Genomic DNA, 17007 nt, shown 5'->3' on the forward strand with positions numbered 1-17007 from the left:
TTCCCGTTCAGATGTTTAGGTCATTTTGGCTCAGCTTGCTAATAAGAATGGCTGCTTAAGGCATTCCGAGTGGAAGGGGTGGCCTGGGGGTAACAGGCTAACACTTGAGTTGGCTGCTTTTACTAGAATGCTCCACTGACCCCATCCTACACCTTTGTTTATTCCAGGGCATTAATGGTCACTCATATGCCTGTTGCACACAGTCCTGCGGGTTAAACACCCACTACTGTTTGGACTGGTCCTGCCTGCTCATGACAAAAAAAAATCAGGTACTTCTTGACAGTTCTGTTAAAAGGTTTAATGTTTAAATTACACATTAAATACAATCAAATAGGCAGCAGCAGGTTTATTAAGCATCAAGTGAGTTGGTGTGTGTGGTGGAGGAGGGAATAATAGAGTCGGCAGTGTCCAATAGGATTCCAGAGTAAGTCGGGCCGTTAGGTGGGTTATGGCTGTTTGCTCTCCCTGTAGTGCACACTAGTAACGTGAGCTGTCTTTCCCTCCCTCCTCCGCTCCCACCCAGCCTGCACTGGCTGGCCTGCTATGTGAGCTAGCAGCTTGTTACATCTACCTGGAACTGGGGCCAAAAATGATCAGCCCTTTAATTCTGGAAGGAGAGCTGATCTCATTTGTCACCTGAACAAGAAGCAGTACCTAAACAGAATTAAAACTATCCGTACGGAAGCTTGTCAGAATTGTCAGCTATTGTTGGCATAAGACCTGGTCAATGTCGATGCCAGTGCCATCCCCTGACCTGGAGGTTTAACAGACTTGCCAGAGCTCCTGTGCCCAGACTGAAGAGAACCTGGAGTCAGGGAAATGCTCGGAAGGCCAGACATCTTGTTCAGTAGAAACTGCAAGGATGGCCTCCGACTACTTGTTTTGCTCTTGGTAAAAGGAGTCAATGATATCTTTGTACTTCTCCAAAACTGTGGGCCGTTTCAGTTTCATTGTGGGACCTAAAAGAGAAATTGGAAGAAATGAGTGAGGCCCAGGCTCTGAGAACTCTGAGAAGGTGTGTGGCGAAGATCCAGACTCGGTGCTGTGACTCAGGAGTTAAGCCAGACAGGACAGAGAAGGCAGCCTCCAAGAGAGTGAACCCTCTTCCTGGTGTTCACACCCCTCATATATGTCCCCTCCCACGTTGTGCCAGGGTTGGTCCGTGCAGCTGATAGAAATATAGAGGAGGTGATGGTGTGTCACTTCTGGGAACAGGTTATAAAACACTGCAGTTTTTTCATATACATTGTAAAGTGGTGTAAGTCACATCCACCTTACCCTTGACCTGTACCTATTCCTGATCCTCAATCCATTTGCTGTTCTGTCCCTTATTTTATTTATTTATTTATTTATTTTTAAAGATGACCGGTAAGGGGATCTTAACCCTTGACTTGGTGTTGTCAGCACCACACTCAGCCAGTGAGCGAACCGGCCATCCATATATGGGATCCGAACCCGAGGCCTTGGTGTTATCAGCACCACACTCTCCCGAGTGAGCCACGGGCCGGCCCGTTCTGTCCCTTAAACAAATAAGTGATTCAAGCAGTTTTAAAAAAGAAAGAAAGAAAGAAAGAAAAAGACTATGGTTTCCATCTTGGGCTCTTCTGGATCACTCTTTCTGGGGCAAGCCAGCTGCTGTGCTGTGCGGTCCACTGGCCGAGAACTGAGGTCTCTGCCCAACAGCCAGCATGGAACTGAGGCCTGCCCACAGCCACATGAGTAAGCGTGGAAATGGACACTCCAGCTGCAGATAACCACGGCCCCAGCCCACATTGACTGTGACCTCATGAGAGACCCTGAGCCAGAGCTATGCGGCTCCTGGATCCTGACCCACAAAAATGAAGATAATAAATGTTTATTGTTTCCAGCTGCTGCATTTGGGGGTCATTTATAACACAGCTATAGATTACTAATACACAAATCATCAGCATTTTAGTGAAAGTTTATACAATAGTGGACATTACACTTTGATGGATTGTGATTCATCGGGGAAAAGTGCTGGCTAGGGGGAGCCTCTGCTGTGGTCTTTATGAGAGATCGTCCCCATATCACTTTTCCTGGCCTTGGTTTCCCTTCTCTAAAGCAAGGTTGAAAGGGCTCTCACTTGAAGTCCTGGGTACCTTTAAATGTCCAACTCACTCTTGACTGTGTAACTGGAAACTTCAAAATCAAAGCCATTTATATAAACTGCACAGAGAGGACACCTTCTGTCGGGTTGACCTGGCATTCAGTTTGTTAGCACCAGATAGCCAGATAAGCTCAAGGTCTCCAGCTGCAGCTCAGCAGTACTGTATATAGTTGCATCTGGGTTTAGCCTTGATGGGTTGAGGGGATATCACTGGAGAAGCCATTTCTACCTCCCCTATGCCATAAACAGCCAAGATGCTATAGCCAAGAGTGGCCTCATCCAGCCAGCTGAGGTTGTACCAGAGGCCTTTTCTGGTTCTGTGGACCATGGTCCAGAACGGTTTTCTTCACCCATTACATAAGCCATCTTTACAGAAGTTTACAGTAGCCTCAGCCTTAAAACCAGGTGACTCCAGCCCAAACCATAACAGGGTTCCATTGTTTTTAGGGGGATATGTCAAGGCAAAGTTAAATGTCCAATGTTCAAATTAGGAAGTTCTAGCATGTATCTTATGCATTCAACAAGCTCTACACAACCACAAGCCCATGCTCCAAGCAGGGTCCCCTGACAGGATGGAGATGGGTTTCACCCAAAGCCCTGTCCATGACCTTCTACCTGCTGTGGCTGCTTCAGAGCGGGCCCCTCCCAGGCACTGCCATGGCCTCTGCCTTCCCAGACAGCCCCTGGAATAATGAAAAGAGAAAACCTACCCAACTCTCCTCCTGAGATGGAGAAGTCCCTCTTGAGGATGGCCCACTTCTGGATGTGGTAGGGTCGGGCTGCCGCGTTCATGTTGACCCTCTGGATCCCCTCTTTGATGGCCTGATACACAACCTCATCCTTCTTCCCCACGATCTCAGACACTGTGGTGGCTTTGCTGCCCACCTGCTGGCAGAACTCCACGGCTTGTTCGGTCAGATTATCGGTTGGGTCAGAGGTGTCTGGATCCAGAGTGCACTAAAAAGCCAGAGAGCAGATGAGGACCTGCCTCATTCTGCAAGACACAAGCCCTGGTCTTGGAGGAGGCCTTTCTGTGGATGGCAAGGGTGTGAGGTCTGTTTCAAAGAGACGGTTCTAGAATGAGTAGGACGCTACTGTGTTGAGCCTGTGGTGTGGTGGAAGGAACAGTGGTCAGAGAATGAGAAGTCCTGTCAGTGAAGTCATCATCTGTAAAACAGACACTGTCACTTCTGCCCGTCTACCATCCTGTGAGCTGTGTGCCTGCTGAAGGAAACGAGGAAGGCAGCAGCACTTGATAAACTGGAATATTCTGGTAACACGTGAAGGACCACCACAGTGGCATATGGGGGACAGAAGAAATTTCCATGTGCTACAGCTGCCCCCATGGTGCAGGCAGCACTGACTGCCATTATTCCAGAATAAAGCCATGAGATCCAGATGAGCCCGAGGCTGAATGTGGCTTCTGCTACAGACTGCTCCACCAGAGCCCCCCAAACATACCTTCAGGGTGAGCAGCATGGACAGGAACTTCCTCTGGTCCCCGATCAGCATGGCATTGCTGATGATGGGCAGCTCCATTTTCACAGCCTCCTCGATGGGCACAGGGGGCACATTCTCCCCACCAGCTGTGATGATTAATTCTGGGGAGGCAAGGCCAGGTCCCAGCACAGGCTGTAGTCCAGGTGCCCCAGCTGAACTACGACCCAAGCCTCAGCCACAGCCCGCGGGCCAGAGCAGCAGGTAGTGCTGCTGAAGATGCCCCCTGTCTGGGAACCAAGTGCCAGGCCCTCCAAAGACCTCATGCCTGCCAGGGGACGGTGGCAGTCCCCAGAGGACAAATGCTTACCCAGGCCCCCAGTTGGCTCATCACCCAAGACTTTGCCTGCTCAGGCATCTCATCCACGGCCCTCTTCTGCTAGCCCCAGTTCCTCAATGAACCTCCCACCTGCCCCTCAGCAGCTTGCATGTCATTTCTCTTCCCTGCCTTTGCTTAATAACCACCATCCCTGTTGTTCACACAGCACTCACCACCATGCTAAGTGCTTTACATACAGTAACTCATGTCATCCTCACAATAAGCCTGTCATTTTGCAGATGAGGTAACTGAAGCCCAGAGAGGTTCATTAACTTACCCAAGGTCACATGTTAATGAGCGGGAGAGCTGAGATTTTAAATCCAGTCCGGTTCCAGAGTCCGTGCTCTTCCCCACCCTCCTATGGTGCCCCCCACCTTCCCTGTGTCTTTCCCACTAGAAAGCCCTCTCTCCTTTTTTCCATCAGTCCAACAGACTGCCTATTCTTCAGTGACCAGCTCAGTTGCCTCTTTCAAGAAGCCTCCAATTCTTCCAGCCCACAGTGACCTCCCCCTTCTCTGAGCTTTTCTTTCTTTCTTTTTTTTTTTTTTGTCCTTTTTGTGACCGGCCGCACCGCGCTCAGCCAGTGAGCGCACCAGCCATCCCTATATAGGATCCGAACCCGTGGCGGGAGCGCTGCCGCGCTCCCAGCACCACACTCTCCCGAGTGTGCCACGGGGCCGGCCCTCTGAGCTTTTCTTATGGCATCCATCTACCCACCCATTGGTTCATCCTTTCATTCAAATATTTGTTGAGTGTCTCTGTGTGCAAAGCCAGGTGTTATGTATTCAATGCACTGGTCTTCTGTTCTTTGAATGATGGCTTACTACTAGGCTAGATGGTGATAAATTTAATAAAATAAAATCCATTAAAATAAATAAAACCAACAAATGCACCTTGACTGATTTTAGCAAGACTGTACTCCTGCCCCCCAGTTCTGTCTGATTCAACAGATTAGTCGGTCACATTCTGTGCACACGTCCTATACTGACATCAGGCACAGAATAATAGAACAAGACAATCCCAGGCTGTAAGGAGCTCATGGTGCAGCAGGAGCTCAGGAGCCGTGGGGGCCAGGGAGGGACCTGGCCCATCTGGGTGCTAAGTAGGAATAAGGGCTTGACAGGCAGAGTGCAGAACACAAGCAGAGCACACAGGCCTTCAGTGAGCTGCAGGTAGTAAGTGGGGGAAAGGCTGGAGAGGGAGCAGGCCCGTCCCAGAGGCCTCCAGTGCTGGCTCAGGAGCTGTACTGTGAGCCGGCAGGTGGGAACCTCTCAGTGGTTTGAGATCAAAGCTTTAGGGCACTCTGGTAGCTAAGTGAAGCATGTTTGCTAAGGGACTGAGCTGGCCAGAGAAGAAACCGTGACAGGAGTTCAAATGATCAGGGGCTTGTCTACAACAGCAGAAATGAGTGGAGAGGAAAAGGTAGACTCTGGAAATGTGGAAAGACGGAATCTGGCCTCCCCCACAGAACCCTCGTCATTGCTCCCTCAGTCCTGCCCTTTTCTCACTACTCCGTTCTTACCAGCATCTTTCACAGTGCGTAAATGATAAAAAACCATTAGCTTAAGTATAGAAAATAACTTTCTTAATCTGATGAAGAATATCTACAAAAAACCCACAGGAAACATACTGGATGATAAAATATTGAAAGCATTCCCCTGAGATCAGAAACAAAACAAGGGTGACCACTACCACCACTTCTATTCAACACTGTCCTGGAGGTCCTAACCCATGCAATAAGCAAGAAAAAAAATCATAAGGAATGGAAAGGCATAAATAAAACTGCCATTATTTGCAGATATGATGGTGCCCATGGAAAATTCAAAAGAATATATACACACTACTAGAATTGATATGTGGACTCAGCAAGGTCATTTGATACAAGGCCAATATGCAAAAAGCACTTGCATTTTTATATACTAGCAACAAACAATAAGCAAAAAAATTTTAATGTTACTATTTTTAATAGCATAAAAAAGTAAAATTCTTGGGAGAAAATATAAGGAAAGTGTGCAAAAATCTCCACACTGAAAACTATAATACGAGGGGTCTTCAAAAAGTTCATGGAAAGGTTCATAATATCTTTTAATCCCATTTTTCTATGAACTTTTTGCAGTACCCTCATACACTGTTGAGGGAAATTTAAAAAGACCTAAGTAAACGGAGGGACAGATTACCATGTTTATAAATTGGAAGACTCAATGTTATAAAGATGTATACATCCTTACCAAATTAATCTACAGATTCAATAAAATAAAAATAAGAATTCCAGCCAATTTTTTTAGGAAACTGACACAATGATTCTAAAATTCAAATGGAAATGCAAATGGCAAAGAATAGCCAAGGTCATCTTCAAGATGAAGACCAAGATTGTAGGACTTACACAACCAGATATCAAGTCCTATTATAAAGCGAGAGAAATTAAGACACTGGGGTATTGGTGCAAGGATAGGCAAATAGACCACTGGAACAGAATAGTGTCCAAAAATAGACCTTTCATAGGCAGTCACTTGCTAAATGACAGACTCAATCCACTGCAGGGCAATGGGGAAAGAATGGTCTTTTCTAGGAGTCATTTAGGGTCAACTGCATATACATTTGGAGAAAAGGTATCTAGACTCTTACCTCTTACCATATTATTTCTAAAAGGAGTGCCAACTCTAAGCTGAATTTTTGTTTTCTGGCTACTATGCCACCTCGTGCAGGGATGCAGGTCCCCTTACCTGCCATTACAAAGACGAACACTAGGCGGCGCCCGCGGCACGCCCAAGCAGCCATCTGTCATCCTTCAGCCTGGGTCTTACCGGAGAGTACCGCCCCCGCCAGGGCTCACCGGCCTGCACAGCCCAGGGCCCAAACGCAGGCACGTCCTGCCCCTCCCTGGGGCCTCCGTGGCCATGAGTTGGAACCTGGGCTTGGTTGCATATCGGCCTGCGCGATTCCTAGAAAGACTTTAACCCACTCACCAGCTTCAGTTTCCCCTGCGGCTGTTACGCAAAGTAAGCAAAGCATGTTTCCACAGAGGGATCCCAACTCCCTTCCCTGTCTCCGCGGGAAATTTCATGTTTTATTTTTAATTTTATATCCAATTTGCGTTCTACTACTCTCCCTCGTATCCGTGTTTGCATATAAAAATACATAATAGGAAGGAACTCCAAAAAATTCATGGAAAGATTCGTACTTTAATTTTATTTGTCTACGAATTTTTTGGAGTATTTATGCCCTGGAATGTTCTGGAAAGACTTGCTTTGTCTCTCTAGGAGTTTGAATACCAGCTCCACCATGCACTACAGCTGGGTGACCTTGGGCGAGTTACTTTACCTCTCTGGATGTCCTGATTAGTAACTCAGGGTAATAATAGTACCTGCCCCACAGGAGGACGGTTAGTAAAATGACGGCGGGAAGGCGCGCGGCACTTAAATCAACGAGGACGCAAAACTGCTGGGAGTGGAATCCCTTCGGCTGCCAGCGGGGGGCGCTCACCTTTGAGGCGCCCGGTGAGGTAGAGGAAGCCGTCGGCGTCCAGGCGGCCGGCGTCGCCCGTGTGCAGCCAGCCGTCGGCGTCGATGGCCTCGCACGTCTTGTCCTCCATGTTCAGGTAGCCCATGAAGACGGTGCGGCCCCACAGGCAGATCTCGCCGATGCCCTCCGCATCCTCGTTCACCAGCTTCACCCGGCAGCCTGGCAGCACCTTGCCCGAGCTGGCAATGGAGGAGGGGAGGCTGGTCAGAGGGAGCCCCTCCTCCAAGCCCTCACCGTGGAGCCTGGTCTCCGACCTCTCGCGTCTTCACTGATGGCTAGAAGGTGTCCCCTCCCAGGGCTTTTGTATTTTATCAGGGGACTTATAGCTGAAAGGTAGGGCCAATGGAAGGTTTTTAGGTGAATGGATGGATGAATGAAATGCTAATGGCAGAACCTGGAGTGCTGTGATGGGGAGGGTGGGTATTCAAGCACAACAGATGATCCTTCAAATCACTTCCCAGAACTGAGCGCCCTCCCACCCACCAGAAGTCTGGCCCTGTCCTCCCACTCCAACTGCCCAACTGGTTCTGGGCCATCTGCTATCCTGGGATACTCTCTGGACACCTTCTGGAGGGAGGTGACAAAGGAAAATTCCTCTACCAGGAGAATCCTGTTCAGGGGGCTCCTGGGCTGTTAAGGCTGTTTTCAACCACAGGACTCACATGACACGGTGGCAGAGACTACCCTCACTAGACCAGGAAGGAGAAGCAAGAGACTCTGCCCAAGATGGCAGTGTCGACATCAGGGGCCCTACTGTCTAGTGGCCAGGTCTTTGGGACCCAATCGGTGTGGAAAGAGGAGAGGATACCCAGGGACTCAGCGGGTGGGCACAGAGGGGTGTTGGTAAGGGCTTCTGGGCATGAGGATGTGTGGCAGCCTTGGGCCTCACCTGTAGAGCCGGTAGTTGTAGGGGCTGGACATGAAGTGGGGGCCTGAGGTCTCACTGAGTCCATAGCCCGCGTACAAGCGGATGTTGAGGCCCAGGAAGAAGCGCTGTGTCTCTGCAGTCATGGGAGCTGCCCCATAGAAGCATTTCTGACACTTGGCAAAGCCCAACACCTGGCGAACCTTGGCTAGCACCAGGTAATCAGCCAGTCTGGTTGTGAAGGGCTTCAGGTCACTGGTGGGAGAGGGAGAATGGTCCACGGAAGGAAACACACACTCACATTAAAAGGGGTTCATTGGGTACACACTGGCATGGCTGCTCCAGTTATCTGTTCTGGTTGTTCTCAATGCCAAACCCATTGTTAAATATTTTGAATATTGGCCCCGCTCATGAACATGCAGGCAAGTTTAGGTGCACATGCATGTGATTCTGTGCAAATGTATCTTGAGCCAGGAAGCCAAACAGATTCAGCTGTGTACAGGTGCACAGGCAACAAAGATGCATGCAAGTTTGCACACACAGTATTGCACATGTGCAGAGACTTGAAGTATGTATTCATGTACATACGTGTACAAACATGTGCATGATCCCATTGAAGCCACAAATGCTTCGTTCATGCATATTCACTTTTCATGTCTGTGCAAATGAAGCTGTAGGTGCACAGATGGGTGCACGTGTTGCATGATACCGATTCACAGACACCTGGTAATGGTGGAAACTATTTCTAAATTGAAACCAGGACAGATTTATATCACTGACCCTCCCACAGCACCATGTGTGAATTTAAAAAGCAATCAAAAGGGGGTGGGGGAGAGATCACAGTGTTCACATGGAATGCTGGAAAGGCTGGAAAGGCTAAGCCTCTACCACTGTGGTCCCTTCTCCAGCCACCTACTGAGGACAGGAGACCTCAGAAGACAGTAGCAGGAGCTGCTCCTAGAGGTGAATTCCACTTCAGAGGAAGCAAGTCAGTGCTCCCAGTCAGAACCCACAATAAGGTGACTGTTCCCATCAGGGTCAGGAAGAGTACAGGAGCTCAAGCCTAGCCATTGATGGGGCCCCCGCACAGAGGTTTCCAGAACCGACAGGCTGATGGAGCCAAGATAAGCCTAGCATGTCAGATCCTTGGTTGTGTACTGGATTATGACCCAACCCTCCTGCCTCTCTAGGCCTCCTGCCCCCCGGCCCTCTGTACCTGCCAGGGCAGGTGAGGTTCTGCTCCAAGGTCACCGACATGGCCCACAGCAGCATCTTGCGCCGGATGAAGCCTGACCGAGCTGCCACTTCCTGGATCCGCTCCATGATTTTCTCCCACACGCGGGGCACACCCATGTGGGATGTGGGCTGCACCTCACGCAGTGTGTTCACCAGGCTCCCCTGTTCACCGCCGGAGAGAGGAGGCCAGCTGGTTCAGGGCCAGCTGCAGCCCAAGAGGCCCCTGTCCCCAGACTCAGGTGTGCACACACTTCACAGCATGCCCACTGCACATGAATGTTCACACAGGTGCACACACCTGCATGCAACCTGTGGCATGTGCTGTTGGCTGTCAGCTCAACAGCCATCCCTCACTCTTTTTTCCTAACAGAACTCTGACGTTGGTCAGGTATCAAGTGGCCAGATGCTTCAGAAGTCCCTCAGTCCCTTCCCACTTCTGAGGGCGGTGGCTTTTCATTAATCTAACTCCAACAGGATAATCCCATCACCCTGAGCAGTGTTTGGTTTAGGAATGGACATGTGACATTGTTCAGGACACTGAGATGCAGAGTGGGGGGAAGTTTGCTATGGGCCTCCTAGGAAAGTTTTCCTCAAGGTTTAAATACACCCAAAGAATAGGTGTAGTTTATGAGGCAGGGATACAAGGAGGGGCTGCAGCCATCTGGTGACCATCTTGTCATACTCTGAGGATAGCCCATCCTTGAAGGCATTGCAGACCCAGAGAGCCACTCTGACTTGACTTTAATGTCATCATTTTCCCTTCTTGTTTGGTCATTTGAGTCAGGCTGTGCTAATTGCAGCTGGCAAGATTCTGACTGATAAACACACAGACCACCAGCACACACACAGGGCGCTCAGACATGCATACACACTTGGGTGCACCCTTGCACACACCCTCAGACACCTGCATGGAAGAGAGGCAGACTGACCTGCAGGGCGTCTGGCTCGGCAAAGCAGACCTGGGCACCCCACTGGATCCCTGTCCACAGGTCGTAGATCTGGGCAGCAATGTGGCTGAGGGGTAGGTAGCTGACCACCACCTCCTGCTGGACTTCTGCTGGTTGGATGTCACCAGCCAGGCTGCCGAACCGTGCTGTCCATGTGATCTGGAGCACAGGCAGATAGGCCCCGGCAGTGTCCACAAGCCAGCCCTGGCAGTGCTCACAACTGTGGCCACCCTGGGGGCTTGGGGCTACTTATTGGGGGACCCCCAGAGTGAGTGGCTTTCCAGGCATTTCCACAGGGACAGGGCTCCCCTGCCTCCCCCCTCCCCTTGGCCAGGCTCAGTCTGGCCCACAGTCTGATGGGCTGTCCTCCTTGTCCCAGCTCCCTGAGCTAAGGGGCCAGAAGAACCTTCCTAGGGGCCACTGGGGCAGGGCCATGGCCCAGATCCACCCCCGCCCACCCTACCCATCTGGGCATCTATCCTACATTGTCCTGACTCAGCATCACGCCCTTGGGGCTCCCAGTGGTGCCCGATGTGTAGACCAGCACGCAGCACTGGTTGGGCTGCTGGGCTTCGATGATGGTGTCCAGGGCCTCCTCAGGCACCTTGTTCCCCAGCTCCATGAATTCCTCCATCTGTGGCCAAGTGGGGGAGGGCAGGCATTCCAGGTCAGCTGGGTACCCAGACAGCCCCCCCACCCAATGCCCAGTCCCCACTACCCATACCGTGTACACATTGGCCATCTTCTGTGGAGGAGGTTCTTGATACATCACTACTGCCTTCAGATGTGGCAAATTTTTCCAGATCTGCATTGACAGGAAAAATAAATCAGGGTTTAGCAAGAAAAATGTCACCTCCTGAAAAGAACCCCCTCTCCCAGTGTTAGTCTGCTTGGCAGGCACACTGTAGCAAAGGTCTCTGGGTTCCCCATCTCTGACCTTTGGCCCCAGCAGGACAATTGCCACCCTTCATCTATAGTTTCCCATCATGAAAATTTGGGAGCAGTGAAGGTGGGCAGAAGCAGGGGGCAGGGAACAACTCCCTAATAAAAGAAAACCACCCAAAAAACCTGGGGTCTGGTGAAACAAACTACGATCCAGGCATACAGCGGGTACTATGTAACTATAGATGAGAGGGACAGAGGGCGAGAGTTCTACATGCTGTTAGAGTGGTTTCTAGGCTATCTTATTAAGTGAAAAAAGGAATGTGTATAATCTGCATGTAGTATGCTAAATTTGTGTTAGAGAGGGATACAATGTGAATATATGTGTATGTTTGCAAGCACATATTTGCTTATATTTACAAAAAGGAGCCCTGGAAGATTAAACCAAAAACTAGTTAGACTATCTGTAGGGAGAGAAAGGAAATGGGGGTAAGAGGAAAGGGACAGAAGCAAAAATTCTTTGAGTGTATCCTATATAATTTTGACTCTGGAATCATGTAAATGTTATAATCATTTGAAAAATAAAATTATATGTAAATAGAAAAAAATGATTCCCTAAAACTTAAAAATCTGAAAGAAATGAATTCAACTACATATGTACCAAGTTGGTGACATAGCCAAACACACAGACACATGCACACGCACACACACACACACACACACACAACATTACATCAAGGGATTTTATAGCAATGCACTTTGATCCTCTATATACTCTAGGAACAAAAAGGAATTCCAGGATTGGTCAGTTAGCTCAGTTGGTTAGAGTGTGGTGCTGATAACACCAAGGTCAAGGGTTCAGATCCCTATACCAGCCAGCTGCCAAAAAAAAAAAAGGAATTCCAAACTTCATTTAGTAGTATTGTTGGCAATAATATCAATAGTACTATTTTTAAACTATTTGATATTTATTGTAGGATTAGGTTAATGTTATTGGGCACTCTTTGATGTTTATTATAGGATTAGGTTAATGTAAGTTAAGATAAAAGAAATGCAAAAATAAAAGCAAAGAAAGTAAGTTAAAATCACACAATAGAATATTTGAATCAGAAATATCAGTGTGAACTCATGATTTTTTTTAAAAAGTATATATTCCTGAGACTTCTGATTCTGGTGAGAATGAAGTAACACTTTCCTCCCACTGAAAATACTAGAAAACTGAACAAAACATATAAACCAATTGATTTCAGATATAGACCACAGACAGGTCAGGACTGAGAGGGGGAAACAAATGCGATGAGCTTCTGAGTGCTCCAGCGTTCTGCCCATAGGCAATTTCTGGGCTGTGGCAGAGAGAGATGCAGAACTCAGTTGTCTTCCTGAGTTGAGGTGACAGAAATCAGAGCTCAGGAAAGCTGAGGTGGCTGGGATGTGTGGGACAGAATACCACAGAGAAGAGAACTAGATAGGGAAGGAGTCCTGGAAATCCTTTCAGGATCCTCTGGAGTCTGGCTGCATATCCACCTGTGCACATACATAAGGTGAAACTCCATGAAGCTGGAGGAAGAGCAGCGACAGGGGCTGAAGAGAAACAAGAGCTCATATAGGAATTGCTCGTGGCCCAGTCAGACAGCGTGGAGGGACCTCCATGAAGCAGAGACACAGGGTCATGCCTTAGTAGGTGGGCTTAATTAGCTCTAGAATAAAGGCTATCTAGACCTGCCCTAAAAAGCCTAAATATAGCCTCAAAATGAAGTTCAGAGAGAAGAGAAAAACCTGGAAAAAAATGACCTGTGGGACAATATCAAGAAATCTATGATACATGTAATTGGAGTCCCAGAAAATATTTTCTAAAAATTAAAAAAGTCTGAGAATCTTTTAAGTTCGATTAAAACTGTAAATCCACCAATTCAAGAATCTCAATGAACACCAGGCAGAATGAACCCAAAGAAAAAAACACCAAGACACAACATAACCAAATTGCTGTAAACCACTGACAAAGAAAAAAATCTTACAAGCAGCCAGAGAGACAGGCACACTATTTGGAGAGGAACAAAGATAAGAAATTGCAGTCCTCTCCCCGAGAAATTATACAAGTGGAAACATTGGAATGGGATACTTAAAGTGTTGAAAGAAAAAAAATAAAACTGTCAACTCAGAATTCCCGACCAAATGAAAATACCTTAATAAAAACAAAGGCAAACATAAACACTTCTTCAAAGAGTAGCTGAGAGGATGTGTTGTTGTTGGACCTGTTCTACAAGAAATGCAGAAGGAAGATGATACCAGATAAAAACCTGATCTACATAAAGAATGCAGTGTCAGAAATGGCAAAAATTCTTTCCTTCTTTTAAAATGTCTTTGAAAGATACTCAACTGTTTAAAGCAAGAATCATAACAATGTATTGTGGGGTTTATAACCTATAAAGTAGTAACGTGGATGACAATAGCACAAAGGATGGGAGGGGGAGTGGAAGTATACTGGTACAAGGTTCCACATTACCTGTGAAGTGGTATAATGTCTGAGAGTGACTGTGACAAGTTAAAGATGCATATTGTAAACACTAGAGCAAACACTGATATAATTAACAAAGGATAGCTAGTAAGCCAGTGGAGATAAAATGGAATACCAAAACAAAATAAAGCAAAAACTCAATCCAAAAGAAGTCAGGAAAGAGGAGAACAGGAACAAAAAAACAGATGGGAAAAATAAGAAACAAATAGCCAGATGATGGATTTATAGGCAATATTTTCAGATTGGATAAAAGGCAAGACTCGACTATGTGCTAAGAGAAACTCACTTTAGATATAAAGTTTCAGAACAAGAACCACTACCAGGGATAAGGAGGGACATTTCTAAATGAAGAAGGGGTAATTCATCAAGAGAATGTAACAATCTAAGTATGTATATGCCTAATAACAGTGCTCCAAAATACATGAATCTAAACTAACAGAACTGAAAGGAAAAATAGATGAATCTACAATAATAATGGGAGATTTCAACACTCCCTTTCTCAGTACTTGATAGGACAAGTAGACAGAAAATTAATAAGGATATAGAAAACTTAAACAACCTTATAACACTACCAACCAACTTGACATAATTAACATTTACAGAACATTCTACCCAACAAATGCAAATACACGTTCTTTCCAATATGCATAGAACATTCACCAAAATCAACCATTATTCTGTCTACCGCAAAAACAGGTGTTTCAGGTACCAAAGAGGCCCAGGTATGAGGGAGATTTCTTCCTTTGGAGAAGAATTCCAGCTGATAAATTAGAAAATCAACATTTTGCTGCCTTCATGAGATATTTAATTCAAACAAAGATCATCAACGGATGCTAAAACCATCAGGAGGAAGGTTGATGGAGAACTTCACAATGGAAGAGCAGGTGGTCCCCACCTGAATGCACTTATGAATCCCAGTATCATTAAATGTGACAGCGCCTGCCATCATGTGCGTCTTGAGGCGGTGCACCATGAAGCACACCATACCACCTACGGGGTGTTCTTGCCAAGAAAGGTTTAATCCAAAATGCATCAAGCCTTTCCATCTAACAGGGAATACAGAGGTTAGAGGAACAGGTTAAACAGCAGCAAGAGGAAGCAGTTAGACAACTCCAGACGATGTGGGACATTGCACAAGACAACTGACCTGGTTTCTGCAGTGTGTCTGTGGCAGAGGTTCTCACACTCGAGTGTGCATCAGAACACAGGAGGGCTTGTGAACACTGAGTGCTGGGCCCCGCACCCTGAGTTTCTCATTCAGTAGGACTGGGATGGAGCCTGAGAATCTGCATTTCTTCTTTTTTTGGTGGCTGGCTAGTATGGGGATTGAACTGTAGACCTTGGTGTTATCAGCACCACACTCTAACCAACTGAGCTAACCCACCAGCCCTGAAAATTTGCATCTCTAACAAGCTTCCAGGTAAAGCTGATTCAGGGACCACACTAGTCTATGGCACAGGAAAAAAAAGGTGTGGCTTTGTTCTGAATTAGAAGACACTAAGGAGACACTGACACATGCGATATGTGGGCCTGGTTCAGACACTGATTCAAATAAAACAACTGTAAAAAGATACTGTGGGTATACAGACAGAAAGTAGAATGGTGGTTGCCAGGGGCTGGGGATAGGGGAGAATGGGAAGTTGCTTAATAGATAAAGTTTCAGTTTTGCAACATGGGAAGTGTTTGAAGCTGGATGGTGGTGGTGGCCGTGCAACAGTGTGAACGTGCTCAGCGCCACTGAACTGTGCATTTGAAAATGGTTAAGATGGCACATTATATGTTATTTGTATTTTACCATAGTAAAAAAATTGGAAAAAAGATATTGTGTGTGTATCAGGTGTTATGAAAGGACTATTTTACTTGTGTTAGATGTGGTAAAGTTACAGGGATTATTTAAGAAAGATTTCACATTTTTTAGAGATGCATATTGAAGAAATTAGGAAATAAAATGACATGATGTCAGAGATTTGTCTTCAAATACTTCAGCAAAAAGGAGAACCAAAGAAGCAAATGTGGTGAAAACACATTGATAATTATTGAATCTGATGACAGATATATGGAGTTCTCTCTATTTGTGCCTGAAAACTTTCATAATACAAATTTTGTTTTGAATAACGACCTATGGGTGGTCATTTCCTAACTGTAGGCCTCAGTTTCTTCACCTGCAAAATGGGGAGAGGGGTGGCATCTGGATTAGATCAACAACTTGCTCTACCTGTCTGCCTCCCTGAGGGGCACGGCAGAATCAACTGGGGGCTTCTTAACCTCTCCAGCCCTCTCCACCCTGGGTTCTGATGTGAATGGGATGTTGAGGGCTGTGTGGCTCCCTCGGGTGAGGCTGAGGAGAAGGGCTAACTGCTGGGCCACTCAGGTCCCTGCCAACTTGGCTCTCAAGTGCACCTTAAACCATCGAGGCCTCAGGCCAAAGCTGGCTTGGGGGGAATCTGGGTCAGCTCCTGGCTGGGGCTCTGAGGAGTGGGGCTCAGGAGCTGGCCCAATGGTCCATTGGCCTCTGAGGCCACTGGGGTCTATGAAGCCCCCAAACCTGAGGAAATCGGGGTCATGCAAGTCCTAGGGTGCCTGGGCTGGCCAGTAATGAGCATCTTGCTGACCCCTCCAGAGGATTTGGGAGGAGGGTGAGGAGGAGGACACCAAGGACAGCTCAGAGCAATTCATGTTGGGCCACATAACCCGGATGCCAGCCCCGTCCCCATTCTGCACCCCTACGTCCTCTCCTAATCTTAAGCCTTTATCCAAATTACAATGGAGACCTCCAGACTGAGAGATCCTGAAAAACAAAGGGTCCAAAAGGAGCTGAGACAGAAAGGGACCCCATAAAGAGGAAAGACAATCCCCTCATGGGTAAAGCGGGCCCACTTGATAACCCTTCATAGTAAAAGAAGAGTAGGTCCCAAGTGCCTGTGAAAAAGAGGGTTTTCAAAATAATAAAATGGCATAAAAGAGGGTGCACTCACATGTATTAGAGCAAACCCTGAGAGGGCTCCAGGACCTGAGGGCAGGATTGGCGAGTGCACAATGCACATGTGGGGCCCTTTGTTTAAACCTTATTAAGAATTTCAAGATGGTGACCACAGA

At 47.3% G+C, this 17007-nt stretch overlaps 1 protein-coding gene across 8 annotated transcripts in view; it reads right to left on the reverse strand.

Moving 5' to 3' along the window:
- Window positions 1-331: 331 nt before the first annotated feature.
- The window catches only part of ACSBG1 (acyl-CoA synthetase bubblegum family member 1), a 74319-nt gene continuing 57643 nt past the window's right edge, over window positions 332-17007 (reverse strand). For 7 of the 8 annotated variants that reach the window (XM_063091020.1, XM_063091022.1, XM_063091017.1 and 4 more), the window contains exons 8-16: window positions 11239-11319; window positions 10999-11148; window positions 10497-10673; window positions 9548-9729; window positions 8356-8586; window positions 7428-7645; window positions 3590-3729; window positions 2839-3085; window positions 332-959 (exon numbers count right to left, since the gene is read on the reverse strand). In XM_063091020.1, the coding sequence (XP_062947090.1) occupies window positions 874-959; window positions 2839-3085; window positions 3590-3729; window positions 7428-7645; window positions 8356-8586; window positions 9548-9729; window positions 10497-10673; window positions 10999-11148; window positions 11239-11319 (1512 nt within the window). In that variant the 3' untranslated portion in view covers window positions 332-873. The remainder of the gene's footprint in view (window positions 960-2838; window positions 3086-3589; window positions 3730-7427; window positions 7646-8355; window positions 8587-9547; window positions 9730-10496; window positions 10674-10998; window positions 11149-11238; window positions 11320-17007) is intronic. The other variant, XM_063091021.1, reaches the window with a different exon arrangement.

Source organism: Cynocephalus volans, chromosome 3, assembly GCF_027409185.1.
Source record: "Cynocephalus volans isolate mCynVol1 chromosome 3, mCynVol1.pri, whole genome shotgun sequence".
Classification (NCBI taxonomy): Eukaryota; Metazoa; Chordata; class Mammalia; order Dermoptera; family Cynocephalidae; genus Cynocephalus; species Cynocephalus volans.